The sequence below is a fragment of the Physeter macrocephalus genome, chromosome 2 (assembly GCF_002837175.3).
Source record: "Physeter macrocephalus isolate SW-GA chromosome 2, ASM283717v5, whole genome shotgun sequence".
NCBI classification, from domain to species: Eukaryota; Metazoa; Chordata; class Mammalia; order Artiodactyla; family Physeteridae; genus Physeter; species Physeter macrocephalus.
This window is the reverse complement of record NC_041215.1, coordinates 11,518,017-11,544,805: the sequence shown is the minus strand read 5'-3', so window position 1 is coordinate 11,544,805 and position 26,789 is coordinate 11,518,017. Positions and strand designations below refer to the sequence as shown.

Below are 26,789 nucleotides of genomic sequence, written 5' to 3'. Positions count from 1 at the left end.
GGGAGGCGGGGGAACCTGCGAGTGGGGTGAGGGGGAAGGGCAGAGTGGGGATGAGACCCTGCTGTGCTCAGAGCCCCCCGCCTTTTCCCCACGTGGCCACTTCACCCGTCCTGGAAAATCCAGCTTAATCCAGGGTAAAGCCCTCCACATGGCCCCTCTTCTCCATCCGCGTGCCGTCTCCCCCGACACACCCCATCCCTGCAGGTAGCATCACCAGATGGTATGGTGGTCCAGAAGTGCCGATTTGCCTCTTTCTGGCCCCACCCCCACCCCCCAAATGGGCTCTTTTTCATTGGCAGGAGCGTCTCCTCCCTCTCGTCCCAGCGCCAGGCCTGCTGCCCCAATTCAAGGTCCAGCTGAGCACCTGTCCCAAAACACCACACCAACACCAAGCTTGCCCTCCTCCCTGTGCGGCATGTGCCACGCTGTACCTCATCACAAAGACCTTCCTTCCCTGTCCCTCCTGGGCCACTCCAACTGCCAGCAGGTGTCCTGTCCCCTCCCCACACACTGTTGTTGCTTCCTAGAGTCTGAAACTCCAACCTACCTAGTCTCCCCCAGTCACAGAGAGGCCACTCTCTGCACTCTGACAGGGCCTGGCTGTGGAAGCTCACTGTAAGTTCCCACTACTGGCCTGTCCCCTCTCTCTAAGGCACACCAGAGGTCACAGGTTCTTCACCCCAGCAGACTCTCGTCCGAGCCCTCTGCTTGGCATGCCCCCTTTGTTCCCCATCCTCCCACCTCGGTGACTTCCCCCACCCAAGCGTTTGGGCTGCACTGCAGTCTGTGTGCACAGCTGCCTAGCCCTCCTCGGTGGGCATTCCACAACAGAGAGCCCTGTGCACAGGGCCTGTCCCGCCTGAAGCTGTCCTGGGCTGGGTCACATCTCACCTCTCCTGGGATCCCCCCACCTCCCCTGGACCTCTGAGGGGCTGTGCTCATCAATGAGCAAAAAACGGAAATCCTGCAGCTTGGGGTGTGGGGGCTCCTCCAGCACACAGGGCTGCCCACGGCCCCCTCGCCCTGAGTGCCTGTCTCCTTCCCCCGGGAATTGGAATGGGGAGGGTCAGGGGCAGTCAGTCAATGGTGTGTCTGTGGAGGACAATCAGAGAATCCCCCAGAAAGAGCCAAGGAGTTCCAGGCTGAGAATGGGCGGGCCGGCTAGCCAGGCCCACCTGGGGTTCCTGCAGGTAACGTAGTCACTCTGCAGATCTTAGCTGAGGCTCCACTGGCTGTGGCTCTGCCGACTGGACACCTTGCAGGGATGGGGCTGGCACCATCAATGCCAAAGGCCCCAGGCTGACTCTGGCCTCTGCCCACTCCAGGTTGGGCACCGCTGGCCTCCAGCACAGGTGGGTGAGGTGAAACTGGGCCTTGCCTACACAGGGGCTTCTGTAAAGAGAGCCAGCACAAATGGACCTGGGCTGTCCCCAGGTGCCTTAACTCTCTTCACCCCAGGAGCCGGGCCATCAGCATGGGCTGCCCACCATGGGACAAATGGGGCAATGTCCCCAGGCCCTCCAGCTCCCCATCCTGTGATTTAGGACCTAATCCCCTTAGTCCCCCTCAAGGAGGTGAGCTGGGACCATCCTGCTGACTCACTGTGCAGTCAGCACCTCTGCCCCGCCCCCAGCTTCCCCATGGCCTGGCTGGGCTCTTGGCCTGGGAAGGACCTGGGCAGGTGGCCACCCGCCTCCATGGACACCCTCCTGGGCCTCAGTGTCCCTCTGTGGAAAGATTACTTTGACACCAGTTCCCCAGGGCCCTGAGTTCTGGGCTCTTCCCAGCACACCACCGCCGCCTGAATTACGCGGTAGCTCTGTGGGTGACCCAAGGCAGGACATGGCATCCTCCCCCTGCCACGCCCAGAGCAGCTGTGGGAGACAACTGCTCTGAGCTCATAAGCGAGTATATGCAGGGGGCAGGGGGCCGATTGCACAGCTGGCAGCCTCTGGGGGCCAGGAGGACAAGGACTGGGGGGAGGGTCTCATCTCTGCACATGCTCAGGGGGAGCCAGCTCTCAGCAGGTGCAGAAGGGTGGGCAGAGACCCCAAGAACCTCTAAAGCCACCGGGGATGCGTTCCCTGTCTAGGGCCTATATGCCCCACCCTCACTGCGGCAGACCCAGGGAGGTCTGAGGGAGCTCACCCAGACAAGACACCCCTTGACACCCCATACCAGGCAGGCATCCCCACTGGGCAGCAGGGCCAAGGCACCCCAAGGCATGCCCCAGGACCCTGGAGCTGCCTTCATCCAAGCTGAGCGTGGGGTGGTGACCACCCAAGGCCCCTCTGGGCACAGGGTCACCTGCAGTGTCCTCCTCCTCCCCCTGCCATGTTGGGGGTCGGGGATACTGGCGCTGCAGCCACAAGGGAAGAATAGGAGTTTCAGGAGGAGAGACTGGGCCAGGACCTCAACCCCAGCTTCTCAAGGAAGCCCCTTCCTCTCACAGATGCCCACCTGGGAAGGCAGTTCCCTGTGGACCCCACTCGGGCTCCTTAGCCCCTTGGAGGCCCCAGCTTGGCACTGGCAGGACCTTCACTCTGCGGCCAAGACCCTCCCCCCTTGCAAGCCTGCCAGGGAGCCTTGTGGCTGACCCATGCCACACCCACAGCCCCTCCACCCTTGCTTTTCCAGAACTTGGGGTCCTTGTGGGTCTTGGGCCATTTTCCAGATGAGTCCAGAGTGGGAAGTTGCTCACAGCCTCATAGCAGAACCTTGGGCGGCCCCCTCCCAGAAACCCTGTCCCCCCAGCTTGCCCCCAACCCTGTGGCCCCCACACCCTTCCAGAAAAGACTTCAAAGGGAAGCTCCCGCAGTCTGTGCCTTCCCCTGAGACCCCTGGGCCTTCCAGCTTCCTGAACTCCAGGGAGAATTCTTGCCTGGAGTCAGGTGTCACTGGCCCTCTGGCTGTCCCCTGCGCTGAGCCAACAGGCCCAAAATAGCCCCAGCTGTCAGCGGGCATCCATCTCAACAGAGCTGGGGGCAGGGCCAGCCAGACCCTCAGGGCACTGGGCAAAGGAGGAGGTGGGTGCTTCTGACGCCCCCTCCTCCCCCAGCTGCTCCCTCCCACCATGAGGGTCTGGCTCAGCTCACCAGTGGCGCAGGGGCTGGAATCCATGGCCCCAACCCCAGGAGCAGCACCGCCTGGCTGAAACCCCACCCGGGGTCCCTCCGTCCCCCAGAGCCGTGACCTTCAGCAGAGCCAGCCTCAGGGGCACTGGATGGCCCCCCACCCCACCTGCTCTCTGCCTCCTCACCTGTCTCTACCAGGGGCAGCACCCAGGCGAGGCGCTCAGATGCTGGGGCAGGGGCTGCTGGGTCTCACCTCCCTCCGAGGGCCCAGGACCGACAAAGCTCCCACCCAGCAGCCCGCACTCCTGCCGGTCCTCAAACTGGACAGGGACAAAAGGACAGGCGGGTGCTATCAGCTGAAGGAGACTGGGCCCGCCCCCACCCCACCCCCACCACCGCCAGCCCGCCCAGCCCAGCTCCAAAATAGCCTGGGTGTCACTGCCCCAGATTTGGTTTCACCCCTGGCCCCAGGGAGGCAAAGGGCAGAGGCTCGGGGCGGCTGGGGGAGGAGGAGGCCTGTGTGTTCCAGTAATGGTGCGGGTGGGGCAGGGGCCCCAACTCGTGAGGACCCCTGCTCAGACCAGCATCCTGGAGTGCAGGGAGGGAAGGAGAATGGGGGATCCATTACCACCCCCAGGAGCACCCAGGACCATCCCCCAGAGGGGAACAGAACCACCCCAAGATGACCAGTCACCTGAGAGTCCTGCAGCCTCTTGGTAGAGGCAAGCAGCTAGGAGCCCAGCACAGGTGCCCGAGGGTCGGCGCCCCTCCACCCTAACCACACACGCGACCGGGGTAGGTTCTTTATCCCTGGTCACTCCTGGCAGCACCTGGCCTGGCTGGGTGTCCATGGCATATTTACATGGGAGTGAGGGTCCCTGACACCCCATCCTGAGACCTTCACTTCCCAGGGACTTAGGGACCCAGCCCCAAGGGGCGGGCAGGCAGGACAGGGGCAGGTGGTGTGGGTGGCACACGATGCTTCACACCCCAGGATGGCTGCCCCCCATCCCCATGACTCCGGCACGGGGACAAGGGTGAATGGGATACTGGGCCCACCGAGGAGAGAAGGTGGGCTTCGCTTAGCAGGGGCCTAGTGGGGAGCCAGAGAAGGCCATCTGGTAGGAGTCCTGGGGCCTCTCTTGGGAAGAGGCTGACCCACCAGGGTTAGGCGGTGGGGGAGCTGCTGTCTGCCCACCATCACCCCCGGCTCCTGAGCCAGCACCAGGGCATTATGTTCCTGCCTGATACCTGCAGCCTGGGGGCTGAGCCACATCCTCATCCCATCTATGCCCTCTACACCCAGGCCTGTATCCAGTGAGAAAACCCAGGCTCTGAGCACAGACCAGTACCTGAGCTACCCAAAGTCTCAGTCAGCTCAGGCCACCAAAACAAAGACCACAGACTGGGGGACTTCAACATAGACATTTATTTTAGAGTTCTAGGGGCTGCAAGTTCGACATGAAGGTATTGGCAGGTTCCATGCTGGCTAACAGACTTTCTTTCTGGTAAACAGATGGCACATTCTCTCTGTGTCCCAACTTGGCGGAGAGCGTGAGCTCTAATGTCTCTTCCTCTTCTCATAAGGGCAATAATCCCACCATGGGGGCCAACCCCATAACTTCATCTAACCCCATTCATCATCCCCCTCCATCCCCCTCCCTGCCTGTGGTCCTCCACAGCTCACCCTCCTCCTCTTCTGTCCTCCCTCCCTGTCCTGCGATCCACCTCCATGCCTCAGCTGCTCTTAGGAACAGCCCGACTCCACTCTGCTTGCAGACAGATCCCTGGTCACCAGCTACAGCCAATGGACCCACACATCACTGTGCACGTGAAAGATGTCAGCTCTCCTGGGTGTTCTCCACCTCTGCAGAGAAGGTGCCTAGTGCCCAACCGATGTATTTTTCAACAATCCACATACTTGCTGCACCCCATGGAAACTGCATCGTCCACCCTCATCATCCTTGGCAGGGAGAGTGGATAACATTACCCACCAGGCCATCTTGGAGTATGAGTCACCCACCTGCCAATCTGGGGGGACCACAGGCTTCAAGGGTACTGGGCCCTATCTATCTTCTCTACCTGGCCTGAGACCCTTGTGCTAACATTCCCATGAGTAGAGTAAATGCAAAACCAAGTGGGTCCCCCAAGGTGTCTCAAATGTTATCATGTATAAGTCCTGTGTGATCATGTCAAAAGTCTGTGGTTCCAGTGCAATTGTGAAGATGAAGTTGTATATTCTGGGGAGAAAGAAGGTTTAATTTCCCTTCTGAATGTTTTAAACGCTTGACCAGATTGTGAATAACACAGATGAAGGAAATGCAAACTCCCATATGGAAAACAAACACACAATAACACTTTGCAGTGTTTCATATCAAGAGTTTATTGGATCTTCCCCAAAATGGTGTTTTTTTAAATTTTACTGCAGAGAGACCTGAGGTTCCGAGAAGTTAGAATGATTTGCTTATGTTTATACAAATGACAGTGCTTAACCAAGTTTCTCCTGAGAATAAATGACAAACAGCCTGTAAGACCAGGGAGATGTAACAACTCAATGTATCACCACAGCCTGCATAACATCCTGGAACAAAGAGGGGACATTAATGGGAAAGCTGGTGAAATCCAAATAAAGTCTGGAGTTTGGTTTTGAAAAAATGTGTAAATGGTTAAAAATTCCTTGGCGGGGGGCTGGGGGCGGGGTGCAAAAGCAAAAAGTTTGAAGAGAGATGACCAGGTGAAAATTCTGCACATATGTAGGTAGATAAGGGTTTTTAAATCATACTATTGCTTTTAGTGGAGAAACTTTGGAAAGAACTTAATGCCCACCTATATTATAATGGATAAAGAAATGATGGTGTCATCGGGCGATGTGTGCTACACATCAGCTTAAAAAATGAACTGGAATTGTATCCACGGGGCTAACTCTAAAAAACATAATGTCGGTAAATAAATTAAGTAATCAAATGAAAAAAAAACCAATCCAAAGTCAGGAGCTCGCATTTCCCCGAGCCTCTGTTGGTTCCTGGTGTGCCCACCACCTCCCCTTGGCCACAAGAGGCTAAACCTGCAGCTGGAAGCTGAGGGAGGGGGAGGAGGGGCAGGTGGAGGGTCAGAGAGGAGCTAAGGCCAGAGCTAAGCAGAGGAGACGAATGTACCAGAAACACAAGGGAGGGAGGCCCGCCAGGCAGGACAGCCTAGGTGAGGATCGCAGGACCTGCAGAGACCTCCCGGGGCCTTCGTCTGTCCACAGGACCTTTGGGACCCTGAGCTCAGAAGTGCAGACCCCGGAAACAGCTCCAGGATGTCCTCCCCATGGCAGGACTAGAAATGGCCCCGGGGTTGAGGGGCCAGGAGGAAGAGAGGAACCCAAGGGATATCCTGGGCTGACTGCTGACCACCAGCTATGCAGACCGGGGGCGGGAGAGGCTAGCAACCAGGCCTGGCTCTGCACAGGTGATGGCCTCGCTCATCAGGTGGAAGTGGGGGGCACCAAGAAGAGGGAGCTGGCTCTGGGCGTACTGGGCTGGATAGGCCTCTGGGAGAAGGCGTCTGTGGGCCCCCAGGGACAAGGGGAGCTGGCACTGTGAGAGGCAAGGCCAGAGTTCCAGGGGCACTCACATCCAGAGGAGAGAGACCAAAGGGGTGAGGGGCTTATCAGCACCCCATTTTTCTTCCGATCCACATGGTGGACTGTCTCCTTTTGGATCTGAGTGCACACCCCATGCCAAGGCTGGAACTGTCCTGGTCCCCACCTGGGGACCTCGTTCCAGGATGTGTGCCTGTCACCTCCAGGCCTGAACTTAGCGTCCCCACCAGGACTTCAGTGAGCCCCAAGATAGGGGACTGCCTTCTCCAGTCCAAGGACCCCAACTGCCCAGGGACCCCAACTGCCCAGGGACCAGGCCCACGGCAAGGCGGCTACAAAACCCAAGAGACAAGACAACTGCTACTGAAAGGAGGTTATCGCAAAATTGCACCGTGTGCAGTGCAAGAAATGGTGAGGCCCAAACTTGGTTTCAAGAAAATGCTACACAAGAGACCACAGTTATTTGGAAGATGAAGCACCTGATTTCCTCAGCAGCAGCCACAAAAGGTTGTCTCAGTGACTGATAGCTTTCCAAGATGTTAGGAGAACTGACAGCAGAGAAAACAATAAAATGGATCATGCTTGACATCATGGTTGGTGTAGGTAAGATTGGCTTTTAGTGGAGAAGCCTCGAGAATCACCAGGGAGTAAATACGTGCCCAGGGCAGGAACGGAGCCCACCATCACCCACGTTCCAAGGTCAGAAACCACAAAAGGACTGAGAAAAACATCCAGAAAACTCTTGGTAAATTGATAACTGTGGTTATCATTAGAAGTGGCGGAGTTTTAACTTGACGTACTTGTATATACCCTGAGAAAACCATAATTCAAAAAGAGTCATGTACCAAAATGTTCATTGCAGCTCTATTTACGATAGCCAGGACATGGAAGCAACCTAAGTGTCCAGCAACAGATGAATGGATAAAGAAGATGTGGCACATATATACAATGGAATATTACTCAGCCATAAAAAGAAATGAAACTGAGTTATTTGTAATGAGGTGGATAGACCTGGAGTCTGTCATACAGAGTGAAGTAAGTCAGAAGGAGAAAAACAAATACCGTATGCTAACACATATATATGGAATCTAAGAAAAAAAAATGTCATGAAGAGATTAGTGGTAGGACAGGAATAAAACACAGACCTACTAGAGCATGGACTTGAGGACATGGGGAGGGGGAAGGGTAAGCTGTGACGAAGTGAGAGAGTGGCAGGGACATATATGCACTACCAAATGTAAATTAGATAGCTAGTGGGAAGCTGCCGCATAGCACAGGGAGATCACCCCATTGTAAAGCAATTATACTCCAATAAAGATGTTAAAAAAAAATTTGAACACCAAGCATGTATTCCTTTGCAAGAAAAAGAAGTGAAAGACAGGACTTCCCTGGCAGTCTAGTGGTTAAGACTCTGCACTTCCACAGCAGGGGGCAGGGCTCGATCCCTGGTCAGGGAACTAAGACCCCACATGCTGCGCAGTGTGGCAAAAGAAAAAGAAAAAAAGAAAAAAAGAAGAAGTGAAAGACAAAAATGAGTTCCTGGAAACTGAGTGGCTATGGGAGTTCCCTGGGGTGCAGGTCTCCTCACCCGCCCGTTACTGACAGCTACCCCACAAAGGTGACCCAAGAGTGGAGCAGAGTGGACACTCCACCAAGACCACGCAAGAGACAAAGTCCAGCTGTCCCAGGGGGTGAGAAATGCAGATTCTAAATAAAGCTTTCTGTAAAGTGACACTGCAATGTTTTAATGGAAACACCAGCTTTCATTTCAACTAGCTTTAATACAGATATCCCACTTCAAAGTAAACTTTCTCCAGTAATATTTCAGGATCAAAATAAAATCTATTTGGAGCAAATAAAGTTGATTCTGCCCCCAGTGAAGTATTGACAATAGACACCAGACACGATAGATTGATAGTAAAGTCTTGATAGATATATAGTAAAGTATCGACAATAGATACCTCAAAAACTAAAATCATTTCCCTTATGTAAACAACCTAATTCAGTTTTTGAAAATAGAACGTTATTCACAATGTTATTAATATGTTAAATTGCACCATGAAGATAGGAAGATCTCTGTCTTTTTCCATATGTTGCCCTGGTCTGCTCCTCTCTGTAGTAATACACATCAGACTACTTCGTAACGTTCATACAACAACAATAAAATGTTTTTACGGTGGAAAAGATGTCTGATTCCAATCCTCTCATTCTCCTAAACATAGTTCAAAACTGGGTTATCCTTTTTGTTTCCATTTCAAGACCGAAGTTTGGAACCTCCTCATTTTTATTTTTGGACGTCACTTTTTTTTAAAAAAATCATCCATTACAAACTTAGGCTGATTAATGCCAGAATTGAGAAATCTAAAGGAAATGCTACTTTCTCAAACAAAGTAAATTGTTTGGAAAATTAACAAATGAAATACAAGCTCACTTCTGTCACTGTAAGATTGAATTGTAGGTGTTTGTAACAATGAAGGCTCCATGCCCATCAGGCAAAACAGAGGCCACATTATTCAAATGCTTACATTCGGTCTACATCTGGGTACCCCTGGCAGACGTTTAGAAGAAAAATGACATAATGTAGGGGTTATTCTGTGGTCAGAATTCTGCAAAGCTTTTATATGAAAGGAAAGACAGGGACAGATGTGGAACAGACACTCGAAGGCAGAGGCGCTGGGGACCCTAATGCCCCAGGACAGAACCTCCTTAAGGAAGTGCACCTTGATTTTGCATCTGCTTCTCAGGTGCAGGCTATAAGCTCTTCTGCCCCACCAAGGCAATGCACACACATCTCTCAACACCAGTTATATACTGTCTTAGCTGAAGGCATTGGCAAAGGCCTTTTAAAATCACGCATATTTTCTGAATGCTGTCTTATATGTTTATCTCTAGCATATCACAAGTGTGCAGGAAAAGCGTTGGCTTAATTTTAAAATCCTACCTGAGCCAAACCCAAAGAAAGCAAAGTCACAGGCTCAGCCTCCCTCCTAAGATAGTCTGGTGGCCTCATGAGTAGAGAAAGGGGCCTTCACCTGCAGGGGTGCCTGACCTTCAGTCTCACCCCGAAGGCTGTCCCTCCCTTGGGGAGTCAGCTGTGTCCACTCCCATTCAAACAGGTGTGTGTTTGGGACGAGCAGTTTGGTGCCTTTATTCATTGGCAACCCAGGCAGGATCAAATTTAGAGATCCTTTTATTCCAGAAGGAATCTGAGAGAGCTCTGAGCCCACAGTGCAGACCTAATGGACTCTCAGAGGGGTCTGGTTTTAGACTAAGTGTTGTTCCATCAATTAGGGGCAGCACAGCATGACACTGGGAGCTCAACCAGCTGCCACAGACTAAACGTTTGTGTCCCCCCAAAATTCATATGCCGAAATCTAACCCCCAGTGTGTTGATATTAGGAGGTGAGGCTTTTGGGAGGTGATTAGGTCATGAGGGTGGAGCCCTCAGGAATGCGATTAGTGTCCTTATGAAAGAGACCCCAGAGAGCTCCCTTGCCCCTTCCACCACAGGAGGACATAGTAAGAGGTTGGCCGCCTATAAACCAGGAAGCAAGCTCTCACGAGACACCAAAACTGCCAGGACTTTGATCTCAGACTTCCAGCCCCCAGAACTGTGAGAAATATATGTCAGTTGTTTATAAGCCACCCAGTCTATGGTATTTGGCTATAGCAACCCGAAATAAGACACCAACTACAGAAGCAGTTATTGGAAAGGCGACACCTGCATGCTCAAAATTGTAGTTTTCACATCCTCATGATGAAGAATTTCATAAAAAGATTTTTAATGGATTAAACAACTTTAATTTGGTAGACTCAGAGGCAGTTGCTGAATCTTACTGAGAACCAAGTCTGCACACCACCAAGCCCCGTCAGAGAGTTCACGGTCAGGTACTGGGCAGCTGGGAAGCTAAAACAGTTCAGGGTCTGTGGCATAATGAGAAATATATATCTGGTCTTTGTCTCTGGATCCTGACACTGAGCTCCTATATCCCTTGGAATTTCCCAGGTGATAGGACTGTCTTTTGTTCTAATGAGGTGACTCTTGGTGGGCTCCTGGATGGTTCCTGGATGGAGGCTGGTCACCAGAAAAATCAAGCCATGATTAGAAGCTTGAAATCTTCAACCCCACTCAACCCCCATTCTCCAGAGAAGAAAGAGAGGCTGGAAATGGAGTTAATAATTGATCACACCTCCTTTGATCTCCTTTATTATATAATAAACCAGTAAAAATACATAAGTGTTTCCTGAGTTCTGTGAACCATTCTAGCAAATGACTGAACCTGAGAAGGGGGTCGTGGGAACCCTAATGTACAGCCAGTAGGTCAGAAGTGTGGGTGGCTCTGGACTTGAGATTGGCAACTGAAATGGGGGTGGCCTTGTGGGACTGAGCCCTTAACCTGTGGGGTCTGATGCTATCTCCAGGTAGTTAGTGTCAGAATTGAGTTAAATTGTTGGACACCCAGCTTGTATCCACTGAGAATGGGAGAATGGGTTGTAGTTGTTGGAAACACCCCTGGATCCATCTACTTCTAAAATCTTAAGGGGCATTGTAATAGTAACAAGAAAACTTTACTGAGGATACATTTATTTAACACATGTGAAAAAATAATACCATAAAGTTACACATATTGATCATGTTACTTGCACACCCACAGCCATCCTTTATATCAATCTAAAAATTCAAGTTAGTATTTCAAGCTTTGATTCTGTTAACATCTGATAAAATGCTATCATACAACGGAATATTGTAAATGTTGAGCATTTGAAATAAATAGCTATTTTGCTTGCAAAGTATTAGTCACCTACAGAAATTACCTAGTGCGAAAAGTCTCTACATCTCCCTGGGACCTCATGTCTCTGGAAGAATTCTTCTTGTGCCCTTTAAAAGATTTTGTAACCAAAACTAAAGAACCATCACATATTTTTGCAAATAATGCTGGGAGGTGCATCGGCATCCACAGCTATGTTGAATGTCCATCCAATGTTGGAATGAGGCTGGTATTTCTCCAAAACAAGTCTACAAAGCCTTGTGGGGCTTCATAGAGAGAAAGCTCCTTTGTCATCTCCCATTTCTTACCCCATGATATTCACATCAATGCAAAACAATCCAATTGTCAGGTGGCAGGGGTTTTAAGCCTCTTCCAACACCTTCAGGTTTGAGAACCACAGGCATCAGCCTTAGTTCAGAAACAAGGTTGAGAGGGTCCACTTCTGGGATAGCAGCATGACGAGCTCTGCAGACCCACTCCACAGCAAGACACATATAACTGGTGAACACTAATAATAATAATAACAAAAAATTATAATCTCAGAAAATTGTCCTCAGCGCATACAGCAAAAGAAGAGATGTTGATTCAAGAAAATCTACTAAAACTTGGTAAGAATGATAAGAGTCTGAGGTGATTTACCCAAACGCCCCCCAGCTCTGCTTGACAGAACTCCACCTGGGGTGGGTATGGCCAAGAAGATGGGGGTCCTTCTCCCTTCAGCTCCTGATCAGGGGGTATGGCATCTTACCAAGGGGGCAGGCCACCAGCATTTCTCATCCCCTCCAGCTCCAAAGCTGAAGCAGCTACATTCCTGGTGAGTGTGGCTGAGAGTTTGGGGGCACCCTTCCTCTATGCAGTGTCTACTCACTGAATGGAGGCCTGGTAGACTGAACATATGGGGGTCCTGATTATCCCTACCCCAGATCACTCATAGAGCAGAGGTTCCACACCAGGAGAAGCAAATCAAGAAGACCAGAGGCTGCCGCTCGACCAGAGCATTGGCTCAGAGATTCTTCCCAGGGGAAAGGCAGTTCACAGAGGGCTCCAAAGCTTTCCACAAAGGAACTGACCTCATTTGAAACAGAGTGCAGGAAAGTTCAAGCCTCAGGGTGCTCTTGAAAACAGTAGCTCCTCTTAATTAAGAGCTAAAAGCTAAACCAAGCCAGTTCACCAGAGAGAACCATGGAAAGAGACAGCTAAGAAGAACCTCCTGGGGTGAGAACAAACCTCAGAGCAGTCTCTGAGGCCTTAAAACTGAACACTAGCCAGAAGACTGTGCAGCAGTTTATGGGCATTGTTGGAAACAGCAGACCAGTCAGCCAACAATTAGTGGAGCCCAAAGCTGGGTGTGATATCAACTGAAACAGCTTAATGGAGGGATCAGGAAAGAGATAGTCAGAGAGCCCTCTGAAAATCCCTGCATCCCAGGGTGACTTTGCTTATGCTTAAATTGCACCCTCTGAGGAGTGACACCAAAGGCCGGGGAAATAGACTCACTAAAAGAGGCTAGCTGTATCACTAAGCAAATAAATAGGCAAACAACTGCAAAAACAAGCCCAGAGAAAAAGTAGGGGAATCAACATCCAGAGTTACCAAAATATATTACCTAAAATATCTGGCTTTCAACGAAAAAATTATGAGACATGCAGAGAACAGCAAAGTGACCCATACTCAGGAAGAAAAAACAGACACAGAAACTGTGAGAGGGACCAGATGTTGTACTTAACAAACAAAGTTTCACAGCAGCTATCATAACTGTTCAAAGAACTTAAGGAAGCCATGCTGAAAGAAGTAAAGGAAGGTTTCATGATGATGTCTCATTAAATAGAGAACAGCAGTAAAAAGATAGAAATTATAAAATGAAACACACACTAGAGGGGTCCAATGGTAGATGTCAATGGCAAAAGAAAGAATCCATGAACTTGAAGATAGAGACTGATTGAGATTATGCAATCCAAAGAACAGGGAGAATAAAGAATGAAGAAAAATAGACAATCTTAGAGAAATATGGGACACCATTAAGTGCACTAATATACGCACAATAAAAACAACTCACCACACACAAGAGAAGCCCAATATGATTTACAGCTTATTTCTTATCAGAAACCATGACTGCTACAAGGCAGTGGAGATAGGTAGCAAAGAGCGGACTTCCTGGGTAAATCATTCTCTGCTGCCAAAACAGTGTATCAAACAAAACAGGATCTTAAAAAACGCCAAATCAGAACATTAAAGTAAATACAACATGCTTGAAATTATGTTACTATTATTCAAATTAGTAACTATCATTAAAATTGATTTCAAATCCTGGGCAACACTTTAGGCCACCTGCTGGGGGAATTGTAATGCTATTGTAATGCTATTGGTTAAATTCTAGAAATTCTTTCATCAGTTTTTTCACAGTGTTCAAGAGGAATTCCAGTTGTGATGACTAACTTGGGTGAAAGTCCAAAAATGATCCTGTAATTTGAGAGTTTCAGGAAGCAACACTGATATAAGAATTTAAACAATTTAGGGACTTCCCTGGTGGTGCAGTGGTTAAATCCGCCTGCCAATGCAGGGGACAGGGGTTCAAGACCTGGTCCAGGAAGATGTCACATGCTGAGGGGAAACTAAGCCCACGCACCACAACTACTAAGCCTGTGCTCTAGAGCCCGCGAGCCACAACTACTGAAGCCCATGTGCCTAAAGCCCATGCTCTGCAACAAGAGAAGCCCACACACTGCAATGAAGACTAGCCCCCGCTCACTGCAACTACAGAAGGCCCACGTGCAGCAACAGAGACCCAATGCAGACAATAAATAAATAAATATAAATAAATAAATAAATAAATTTATTTTTTTTAAAAAATTTAAACAATTTAAAGTAACACAAAGATTTTAATAATATATCCTGTATCCACTAAAATAAATGCCAGGGAATGTATATGAAAAACATTTTTTTGGCCCAAAAGTATTGGCCAAACCTTTGAAAAGGCTTGTGGAAGATCTTTTTGACATGTCCAAGGAAAATGAACTTCTGGGTGCCCCTGTACTGGTGTCAGCAGTACAGTTGTGAGCCCTTCCTCCCCCTCTCATGGTTTAAAATTAGAGACCATGGGGCCTGAGAGTCACCATGGAACTTCCTCCTGCCCCCAACAGCTGCCTTCCCTCCCTGCAAATGCTAATATTAGGGCTGCACAAATTCCTAGAGTAGAAATTAAGGGCCACAATTAACTGGGTGACTTAACTTGGCAATCTTGCCCTTTTATCATGGTTAGAAACTGGATATTTTCACAGCCATGACTTTGCTACAAAGTCACTCAGTTTCTTCAGCTCAACCCCCGTATCTTTGGCCTTTCCAAAGAGCTTCAAGACTCCAACTTATTTTCTCCTGGGCATTACATTCTGGGCATCAGTTCATACAACATCCTTGTCATCTCGGCCCAGGGCTGTGCTGGACATGCTCTGGACAAAGTCATTTCTAGGGCATACCACAAAGCTGTTCCAGGGCCTCCATGTGGTCACTGTTGGACCTTCAATGGCCAGAGCCAAGGTTAGCACATATAAAAGGGTCACAAGAACAGAGAAAGCTGTCCAAGCAAGAAACAGACCCTATTTTTCTAACCACTGACTCTTGGATGTGAGAGCTCAATTAGGAAGCTGTAGTAATCAAGACAAGACAGTGGCTCAAGAATAGAATAGAAGAAAAGAGAAGAATAGAGAGCCTGAAAACTGGCCTGCACACATTCAGACACTGAGATGTCCCTACAGAGGACTGGGAAGAATTTTCTAGACAACCAGCTCTCCTCTGAAAAAAATGACAGCAAGATCACTACTTTGCACCTATCATGGGATGAATGGTATCCCCAGAAAAAGATATGTCAAAGTCCTTACCCCCAGAATCTGTGCATGGGAACTATTTAGAGGTAGAGTCTTTGCAGATGCAATCAAATCAAGAGGTCATTAGGATGGGCCCCAACCCAATAACTAGTATCCTTATAAGGGGAAATGTAGACACAGAGGCAAACATGCACTGAGGGAAGATGATGTAGGAACACAAAGGAAGAAGCCCTTGTGCAGACAAAGGCAGAGATTGTAGTGATACAGTCACAAGTCCAGACCTCCTGGGGCACCAGGAGCTGAAAGAGACAGAAAGGATCCTTACCTAGAACCTCTGGAGGGAGCTTGACCCACTGACACTTTGATTTTGTACTTCTGTAGGAGAATAAATTTCTGGTGTTTTAAAGCCACCCAATTTGTGGTAATTTATTACAGCAGCCCTAGGAAACTAATATAGTGTCATACACAAAATTCAAACGGATTAAACATGGAATTACCATATGACCCTTTAATTCCATTCCTAGGTATGCACTCAAGAAAACTGAAGCATGTCCACACAAAAACTTTCACAGCAACTATTCACAAGAGTCAAAAAGTGGAAAAAACCCAAATGTCCATTAACTGATTAACTGATGAATGGATAAACAAAATGTGCTCTATCCTTACAATTGAATATTATTCAGTCATAAAAAGGAATAAAATACTGAAACATGTACAATGTGGATTAATTTTGAAAACATTATGCTCAGTTAGAGAAGGCAGACACAAAAGGCCATATACTATATGATTCCTTCATATGAAATGTTCAGAACAGGCAAATCCAGAGACAGAATGTGGATTAGTGGTTACCAGGGTCTGGGGGAGGAGAATGGGGAGTGACTGCTTAATGGGTATAGAGTTTCCTTTTGAGGTGATGAAAATGTTTTGAATTTACATAGAGGTGATGGTTGTACAACACTGTGAATGTATTAAATGCCTCTAAATTGTATACTTTAAAATGGCTAACTTTATGTTATACGAATCTTACTTCAATTTAAAAAATTCAAGCTGAAATGAATTTTAAAACCTGACTAAAAGTCTCCACCCCAGCTCCACCATGTTCGGACTTGTGGGTCGTGTGCCGCTGCCTCGGCCTCTGAGGGCTTGCGGGGACTCAGCCCTTCAGCGCCGCTACCCCAAGCCCAGCTCTTACTGCGGGCCACTTCGGCAGTGCTCCAGCCTGCCAGAGACTATGCTGCTCAAGCATATTCCTTGCCAAAGGCAGGCGCCGCCACTGGGCGTGTCGTGGTGGTCATCAGTGCAGTGGTGGAAGCCCAATTCGATGAGGGGCTGCCACCCATCCTAAATGTCCTGGAAGTGCAAGGCAGGGAAACCAGGCTGGTTTTGGAGGTGGCCCAGCATTTGGGTGAGAGCACGATAAGGACCATTGCCATGGATGGTACAGAAGGTTTTGTTAGAGGCCAGAAAGTCCTGGATTCTGGTGCACCAGTCAAAATTCTTGTTGTCCCTGAGACCTTGCATAGAATCATGAACATCATTGGAGAACCTATTGATGAGAGAGGTCCCATCGAAACCAAACAATTTGCTGCTGTTCATGCTGAGGTTCCTGAATCCATGGAGATGAGTGCTGAACAGGAAATTCTTGCTACTGGTATCAAGGTTGTGGATCTGCTGCCTCCCTATGCCCAGGGTGGCAAAATTGGGCTCTTTGGTGGTGCTGGAGTTGGCAAGACAGTACTGATCATGGAGTTAATCAACAATGTTGCAAAAGCCCATGGTGGTTACTCTGTGTTTGCTGGTGTTGGTAAGAGGACCCATGAGGGCAATGACTTATACCATGAAATGACTGAGTCTGGTGTTATCAACTTAAAAGATGCTACCTGCAAGGTCGTGCTGGTGCATGGTCAAATGAATGAACCGCCTGGTGCTCGGGCCCAGGTAGCTCTGACTGGACTGACTGTAGCTGAATACTTCAGAGACCAAGAAGGTCAAGATGTATTGCTGTTTATTGATAACATGTTTTGCTTCACCCAGGCTGGCTCAGAGGTGTCTGCTTTATTGGTCAGAATCCCTTCTGCAGTGGGTTATCAGCCTACCCTGGCCATTGACATGGGTACCATGTAGGAAAGAATCACCACCACCAAAAAGGGATCTATCCCCTCTGTACAGGCTATCTACGTGCCTGCTGATGACTTGACTGACCCTGCCCCTGCCACTACCTTTTCCCATTTGGATGCTACCACTGTGCTGTCCCGTGCTATTGCTGAACCGGGCAGATATCTAGCTGTGGATCCTCTGGACTCCACCTCTCACATCATGGATCCCAACATTGTTGGCAATGAGCATTATGATGTTGCCTGTGGAGTGCAAAAGATCCTACAGGATTACAAATCCCTCCAGGACATCATTGCCATCCTGGGTATGGATGAACTTTCTGAGGAAGACAAGTTAGCTATGCCCCGTGCATGGAAAATACAGCGTTTCTTGTCTCAGCCATTCCAGGTGGCTGAGGTCTTTACCGGTCATATGGAGAAGCTGGTACCCCTGGAGAAGGCCATCGAAGTATTCCAGCAGATTCTGGCAGGTGAATATGACTATCTCCCTGAACAGCCTTCTATATGGTGGGACCCATTGAAGGATCTGTGGCAAAAGCTGATAAGCTGGCTGAGGAGCACTCGTGAGGGGGTCCTTTTGGCAAACTAAGCACTCATCCTCTGTGCTGTCCCTCTCCTTGCCCCTAATCCAAAAATCAGTTTCCTCTGTAAGCCACATGAGAGCCTAGACTGAAGACATTGTATTCTGTCTGAAGAGTATTTAAGGTTTACAATAAAATGTACATCCCTCAAAAAAAAAAAAAAAACACATGAGAATTCCTTGGCGGTCCAGTGGTTAAGACTTGGTGCTTTCACTGCTGGGGCCTGGGTTTGATCCCTGGTCAGGGTGTTAAGATCCCGCAAGCCGTGTGGCACAGCCAAAAAAAAAAAATTTTTTTTTAGAAGAAAATTGAGAACATATATATGCAAAAATTTCTTGAACAAAACATAAGACAACAGACATCCTAAAAGGAAAATAATTATTTTGACTACATTCAAATTGATGGGGAATTCCCTGGCAGTCTAGTGGTTAGGACTCCACACTTTCAGTGCAGTGGCCTGGGTTCAATCCCTGATCAGGCAACTAAGATCCTGCAAGCCTTGCAGCGTGGCCAAAATAATAACAATAAAATAAAATTCATGATGGCTGCTCAAAAGAAGATACCAAAAACAAACTTCAGAAAGGATGCCTGCCACATGTGTGATTTGCAGGAATTCTTACACATGTGCACTACAATACAGATACAAGGATGTTCAAGGTGGTACATGGCAGCAAAATATTGTCAGCAAACTCAATTGCCAGGGGGGAGAATCAAATAAATTGCAGGACATACCTGGCAAACACAGGATGCAGTCATAGAAAAAATGCAAGAGGTCCTCACCCACTGACATGGGAAGACACCGGTATCAGGGTTCTCTAGAGAGACAAAACCAACACGCACATATATATGCATCTGAGTTGGCAAACTGGAGACCCAGGGGAGTCAATATTCCAGTCCAAGTCCAAGGACAGAAGACTGATGTCCAGCTCAAATAGTCAGACAAGAAGTGTTGCCTCTTCCTCCACCTGTTTGTTCTATTCAGGCCTTCAAATGATTGGATGAGGCCCACCCACACTGGGGAGGGCCATTTGCTTTACACAGTCCACCAATTCAAGGTTAACCTCATCCAGAAACACCCTCACAGACACTCCCAGAATCATGTTGGGCCAAATGTTTGGGCTCCCTGTGGCCTACTCAAGTTGACACATGAAATTAGCCTTCACAACACATGTACCCAGTGCAGAAATGTGAGTTGCAGAACATAGAGGACACAAGTCCATTTAAGCTTGGAAGAGTACAACACAAACAAAAACACTGTGTGTGGGCACAAACATACAAATAAATCTACGTCTGTAAGTGCACAGAATTGTCTGAAAGTGAGCACAGATGGCTGATGATGGTGACTTTCGGGAGGGTGGAAGGGAGGACACAGGCTTTTCACTCTATGTGCTTCTGTGCCATCAAATTGTATGCAACAGGCATACATCCCATTTGCAGTTAAAAAATAACAATAAGGTAAGTTTTAAAAGAGGAAAACAAAGCCAATGGGCTTTGCTCATGGAACTCCACAAGGGAGATCTTCCAGGAGATGCAGCCCTCGGCAGAGGGAGCCAAGCGTGACAAGGAGAGGGGGCCTGAACAGCAGAATCCTGGAGAACTCAGTCAGGAAGAGATGCTAGGAGGGCCAAAGCCAGGAGAAGACCCAGAGCTGCCTAAATTGGTGTTTTGTGTCCCAACCCTGAGCAGTGTGGCAGCATGCAGCCTGGCTCATGAGAACAAAGAAAACCTGTAACAACAGGAGAAGCAGCAGCCCCCCAAGTGTGCTGTGCAGGAGGCCGAGCCTGAGCAGGGCTGGGGTGAGGGTTAGGGTAAGAGCCATGGCCAGGCCAAGGTGAGGGTCATGGTAAGGGTCAAGGTAAGGGTCATAGTGCGGGCCACAATGAGGGCTAAGGTGAGGGCCACAGTGATGGCCAAGGCGAGGGCTATGATGAAGATCAAGGTGAAAGCCAACTGATGGCTATGGTGAGGGTCACCAGGAAGGCCAAGGTGAAGGCCACAAGGCTGGTCCATCTGGGCTGATGGCAGAAGTAGCCTCATTGCAGTAGTGAGTGCCAGGCCTGGGGTTCAGGCATTCCCCTTCACCCTGCACTTTTCAACCTGCCTTCAGAGTTGTTTCTTTCAATGAAGTCTTAATCAGAGCTCAAAGATAAAAAGCTGATCAGAGTAGAAATATTATAGTGCCGTGGTTCTCAAAGTGTGGTCCCACCAACTTGTGGGTCCCTGAAGCCCTTTCAAGACACCTAGCAGTATGGACAGTTTCCATGTTGCCTCTTCACTCTCACTCTCTCACCAGTGTGGCATTGTCCCAAGGCTGCAGGACTCCAGAGCAGAGAATTCAGCTGTCCTGTATGAAGCTGGGTATTAGAGAGATTTGCACACTAATAAATGCCACTCTTGTCTCTACATTTTGGTTTTTGTTGGTTTTAGAAAATACAGGGTTTTTTCCATTAAAATATGTTATTTATATTAACATATAATGGGCTTATTATTATTTTAAATGAATTCATAAACATTTAAAATTTTCTCAGTTTTGATATCAATAGATTTATCACACAGGAACTAAAGCTCTTTGAGGTCTGCAGGAAAGTTTTTAGGAGTTAATATAATTCTGAGGCTGAAAAGCTCCCAGGGAATCCCTGATTGGTGCAGGACATAAGTCTAAAGCAACAGCACTAAACAAGAAAGAACACAATGGTTTTGAGCAACAGAGTTCAAGACTCACAGTTCATAAACTAATGGCTGTGGGTGCGAGTGGTAGAAATAGACCCAGAGTTAACGTACGTATGTGTGTGTATACATGCATACATGCATATACATATTCTGGCCAAACAGAAAAGATTTGGGGGATGAATAACAACAAGAAAAAATCTAAATAATGCTTTTCATTAGAAACACACCTAAAACATAAGGATATTAAAAAGTTCAAAGAAAAAGAACAGAAAAATACAGAAAAGGCAAATATTACCCAAAAGAAAACTGATGCAGCTATATTACCAGCAAACAAAATTGGCTTTGTGGGAAAATAGTAAGTAAAGTTCAGAGGTCATTTGAAAAGGTTCAATTCAGCAGGCAGCCATAAACTTCAAAGGAAAGGCATAACATAGTTGATGTCCTCTGACCAGAATGTTAAAATTCAGCAAAAACAAAACAAAGACAAGCTCCATTCACATAGATGTCACCTCTAAATAATTCAAGGGCTAAAAAAATTGCAATGGAAATTTTTAAATATTTAGAACTAAAATGTATCAAAAACATGGCCTGTCAAACCAATGGGATACTGTTGAGAAATAAACAGCCTTAACAGCTTAGAGTAGAAGAAAAGAAAGGCCAAAATCTAAAAGTTAATCATCTAATTTCAGAAGCTAGGAAAAGAATCATCAAACCAACACAGAGAACATATAAGGAATGAAAGAATAATGATAAGAACAGAAATTAATGAATAAAGAGTAAAGAGAAACCAGAGAGGATAAATAAAACTACATGTTGCTTCCTTGACAAACCTTTGTCAAGACTGACCAAGAAAAGGAGATGGCACAAATAGCCCACATTAGGAATGAAACGATGGCAGAATTACAAACACTGCACAGATTGAAAAGATAAGAAGATTCAAACTATATTACAAAGCTATAGTAATTGAAACAGCAATGGTACTGGCATTTTTTAAAAAGACATATAGACCAGTGGAACAGAATCAAGAGCCCAGAAGTAAACTCTCACATCTGCAGTCAACTAATCTTTGACAAGAGCATCAAGAACACACAATAGAGAAAGGACAGTTTCTTCAATAAATGTGGTTGGGAAAATGGGACATCCACGTGCAAAAGAATGAAAATGAAGCACTATCTTACATCATACACAATAATTAACTCAAAATGGATTAAAGGCATAAATGTAAGACCTGAAACCATAAAACTCCTAGAAGAAAGCATAGGAAAATTTCTCCTTGGTCTTAGGAATGATTTTTTGAGTGACACCTAAAGCACAAACAACAAAAGCAAAACAAACTAGTGGGACTATATCAAACTAGAAACTGCTGTATAGCAAAGGAAACAATCAATAAATTGAAAAGACAACCTACAGAATGGGAGAAAGTATTTATAAACCATATATCTGGTAAGGGGTTACTATCCAAAATATATAATGAATTCACAACTCAATAGCAAAAAACCACAAACAATCTGATTAAAAACTGGCAAAGGACTTGAAGACATGTTTCCAAAGAAGACATACAGATGGCCAACAGACATATGAAAAGATGCTCAGCATCACTAATCATCACAAAAATATGAATCAAAACCACGAGATATCACCTCACACCTGTTAGAATGGCTACCATACAACTACAAGAGATAACAAACGTTGGTGAGGATGTGGAGAAAAGGGAACCCCTGTGCACTGTGGATCAAATGTAAATTGGTGCAGCACTGTAGAAAACAGTAGGGTGGACCCTCAAAAATTAAAAATAGAATTACCATATGATCCAGCACTTCCACTACTGGGTATTTATCCAAAGGAAACAAAATCGATATCTCAAAGAAATATCTGCACCTCCATGTTCATTGCAGCATTATTCACAATAGCCAGGACATGGAAATGACCCAAGAGTCTACCGACTGATGAATGGATAAATAAATTTGGTATGCATATACAATGAAATACTATTCAGCCAAAAAGAAAGAAGGAAATTCCGCCATTTGTGACAAAATGAATGAAGCTGGAGGGCATCATGATACGTGAAATAAGTCAGAAAGAGAAAGACAAATACTGTATGGTATCACTTATATGTGGAATCTTAAAAAAAAATTTTTTTAAGTTGAGCTCATAGTAACAGAGAATAGAATGATGGTTGGTAGGTGTTGTGGGGATGGAGGAAAAGGGGAGATATTGGTTAAAGTGTACAAATGTTCAGTTATAAGATATTTTTTAATGTACAGTATGATTTTTTTAAAAAATAGGATATTTTCCAAAACTCATTGGATTGTATACTTTAAATGGATGCAGTTTATTATGTATCAACTATACCTTATTATAGATTATTTTTTAAAGCAGTATAATATTATGCACAATGTTATTACAACAATTTGAAAACTTGGATGTTATGGACAAATTCCTAGAAAACACAATCATCGTTTCAATTCATATCCCCCCAAAATCAATAAACTTTAACAACCAGTCATGATTTTTTTAAAAACTTAGCAAATTAGGACTTCCAGTTATAAGAACTGTCTTAACCTTAAAAGGGATATCTACCAAAAAATCTCAGCAACAATCAGACCAAGTGGTAAAATCACAATGGCATCTCTCTTAAGATAAAAAATGGGGTGTGGTACCACATCTCTACCCAACTCAATCCATCATAGAGAGACATGGAAAAAGGTACAGGTGTAGGGATTGCAAGAAAGAAACAAAATTCTCGTTCACCTCAGATTATATGATTGTCTACAGAAAAAGCCCCAAATCACTTACAGAAAAGACTCATTTGCAAATTTATTTCTATACATCTGTGAACAAAAATTTACATAAATGCAGTTTCACAAGGATACCATTTGCAACAGTTAGAGAGGAGTTCCAAACTGAGAGAAAATATCTTCAAGGCATACAACTGATGATGAACTAGTATTTGAAATTCACACATAACTCTTATAAAATCTAGGAGAAGATAAAGGCCCCCAGAGACAATGAACAAAGAATTGAGACACTGTACAGAAAAGAAACAATGGTGGTTGACTAGCAGAGGATGCACAATACCATTTCCAATTGGAGTATTAAATCAAACTGAAGAAACACTGATTCCGATCCATCAGTCCCCAACCCAGAACTCCCTTGTGGTAGGATGAACCTACCCTATGGACCCAAAATTTCCTGCATGTACTCCAGCACAGCACTTGTGATGGGCTGCAGGAACAAAAACATATATTGTCGGGACCTCCCTGGTGGTCCAGTGGTAAACAATCTGCCTTCCAATGCAGGGGATGCAGGTTCTATCCCTGGTCAGGGAACTAAGAGCCCACATGCCATGGGGCAACTAAGCCCATGCGCCACAACTACTGAACTCGCACACCTCAACTAGAGAGCCCACATGCCGCAACTACAGAGCCCACACACTCTTGAGCCCACACACCACAACTAGAAAGAGAAAAGAAACCTGCACGCCACAACTAGAGAGAAGCCTGCGCGATGCAACAAAGAGCCCACGCGCCACAACAAAAGATACCGAGATCCTGCATACCGCAACTACAACCCAACGCAGCCAAAATAAAAAATAAATAAATAAAAAATAAACATATATTGTCTTTCTCTAAGTACAGTTTCTAAACACTCCCCCTAAACTCCCCACAGTGGTAAGATCATAGACCCAGTGCCTGGCTATGTGTCCCCACCTGGGGGATCAGTCCCATTCTAGGCTGATCATTTCCACCTCTCCTATGGAGGTGATGAAGGTCACATGGAATGCTGTCGAGGATTGTGTTGAAACCTGAATTCCCATATTTACACACCTGTGTTCATAGTAGCATTATTCCCAATAGCCAAAAGTTGGAAGCAACCCACATGTCCATCCATGGATGAATGGATAAACAAATTGTGGTCCATCCATACAATGGAATGTTATTGAGCCTTAAAAAGGAAGGAAATTCTGACACGTGCTACAGCATGGATGAACCATGAAGACATTATACTAAGTCAAATAAGCCAGTTACAAAAGGACAAACACTGAATGATTCCACTTACATGAGTGACTTAGAGGAGTCAAATTCATAGAGACAGAAAGTAGAAGGGTAGGTACTACAGGCTGGGGGGAATAGAGAGTTATTGTTTAACATGGACAGGTTTCAGCTTGGGAAGATGAAAAAGTTCTGCAGGTGGATGGTGGTGAAGTTTATACAACAATGTAAATGTGGTTGACACTGGAATCTACACTTAAAAATGGTTTAAATGTTAATTGTTACATTATATATATTTTACCACAATTTTTAAGTAAAAGTTTTTTTAAAAAAATGGAATTGCCATTTTTCATTGATTCCTAGAACAACTTCTTCCTGCTTTTCCAGCCTCCCTCTCCCACTGTCGTCCCCCTACCACCACTTCCCCATCCACACCCTCGCCCACTCAGCCAGGTCAGCCGAGGATGTCTCCTGAAGGTATCCTGCCTACCTGAGAGCTGACTCACAACTGGGTTCACTCTCTGACTGTTCGAGGGACTGGAAAACACCACTGAACCCTGCCCCTGCCCCTCCTCTCCTGCCCACATCTCCCCCAACGCCCAGCCCCCCCAATCCCCTCCTATCCTAAGTGCCCTCTCCTGCCTCCAAAATTCCACCCCTGCCACCCCAGGGCCCACCCCCTGCTCCCCAGGCAAGCCCCCATTCCCAAGTACCCGCCTGCACTACCCCCACTCTCACCCCTATGGAGTAACGCAGTTCACTCTCTTCTGGTCCCTTACCACACATCCAGGTTGCATCAGGGCAAAATAAACACCAGAAGCAGCTGATGAAGAAACATGACTTCTGATTTGGAGGGGGATAGGGAACAGAGGGGTCCAAGCTGCTTGGACCCCTTGCCCAGGTCCACCAGTTACTTTTTGGTGACCTCCAGTCTGGTGGTGCCTATGGGGCCTCCCCCTCCCAGGCAGTGCATTCCTAGTAGAGCCTCTACCCTCCTCCCAGGTAGTCTGTTCTATGACAACTGGTGCACACCTGCTTGGGCTGCTCCCCAAGGGCCCCAAGGGCAGGAGGGATCCTCAGAGGGGCAGCTGACAGCCTAAGCACCAAGAACAGACCAAAGCTCCACCCACTGCCCGAGCAAGCACCCTCAGGGCCCATGAGGGTGGGCACAGTGGAGCTGTGTGTTCCACACCAACTTGGCAAGCAGGGCCATGGGGGCAAGACCTCGCCAGGGGCATGTGATCAGAATGCAGGGACATCCCAGGAACTGTGGACCGCACCTGGCCACAGCTACTGCCAGGCTGGCGCATGTGGTATCATCTTCTTACTGGAAGTCAGTAAAACTGTGACCAGAAGGCATTGTTGGCAAAGATTCCCTGATGAGACCTTTAAAGCACTTTATTAGCACTTTAAGGACAGGAGCTCTGAGAACAGAAGATCCACCGTGCGGTGGGTGGACAGGCCCACCATGGCCACACAGAACTTTTGGGGACAAGACTATCACCCTGCTTCACAGAACAGGTTAGTTCTCCCCAAAATGCTCTGTAAGTCTAATGCAGTTCCTATCAGAACCCCAGCAAAATAGAGATCAGCCAACATCTTAAATTAACTAAAGCTAACTTTAGAAACTATAAAGGTTTACAGAACAGCTGCAGATCTGCAGATTTGTTCCTTGAAGCCAAATGTGGTCTGATGCTGATCTGTTGGCTGTCTGAATTCTCCAGTATCTTAGCCCTGCTTTGTGCCCCTTCCCACAACACACACACACACACACACACACACACACACACACACACACACACACACACACACTCTCTTTCCAGAATGCTGTGACCTGCAGTCTGCTTAGTTCAACTATGCTTGTGCGTTCTTTCTCTCCCTCCCTCCCTCCCTCCCTCCCTCCCTCCCCCTCTCCCTCCCTCCCTCTCTCTTCCTTCCTTTCTTTCATCTTCCCTTTCCCTCCCTCCCTCCTTTTCTATCTTCCTTCCTTCCTTTCTTGCTTTCTTTCTTTCTTCCTTCCTTCCTTCTTTTTATTTTTAATTTTTATTTATTTATTTATTTATTGCGGTATGTGGGCCTCTCACTGTTGTGGCCTCTCCCACTGCGGAGCACAGGCTCCGGACGCGCAGGCCCAGTGGCCACGGCTCACGGGCCCAGCCTCTCCGCGGCACGTGGGATCCTC

General features: G+C 47.1%; 1 protein-coding gene across 1 annotated transcript; it reads left to right on the top strand.

Annotated features, from left to right (window-relative positions):
* The first annotated feature begins 16,229 nt into the window (after positions 1 to 16,229).
* On the top strand, positions 16,230 to 17,931 carry LOC102982387 (ATP synthase subunit beta, mitochondrial-like). Its single transcript, XM_055080323.1, is given in 3 exon segments — positions 16,230 to 16,368; positions 16,371 to 17,858; positions 17,861 to 17,931. Coding segments are annotated over 3 exon segments (1,581 nt in total). The 5' UTR covers positions 16,230 to 16,346.
* The last annotated feature ends 8,858 nt before the right edge of the window (positions 17,932 to 26,789 follow it).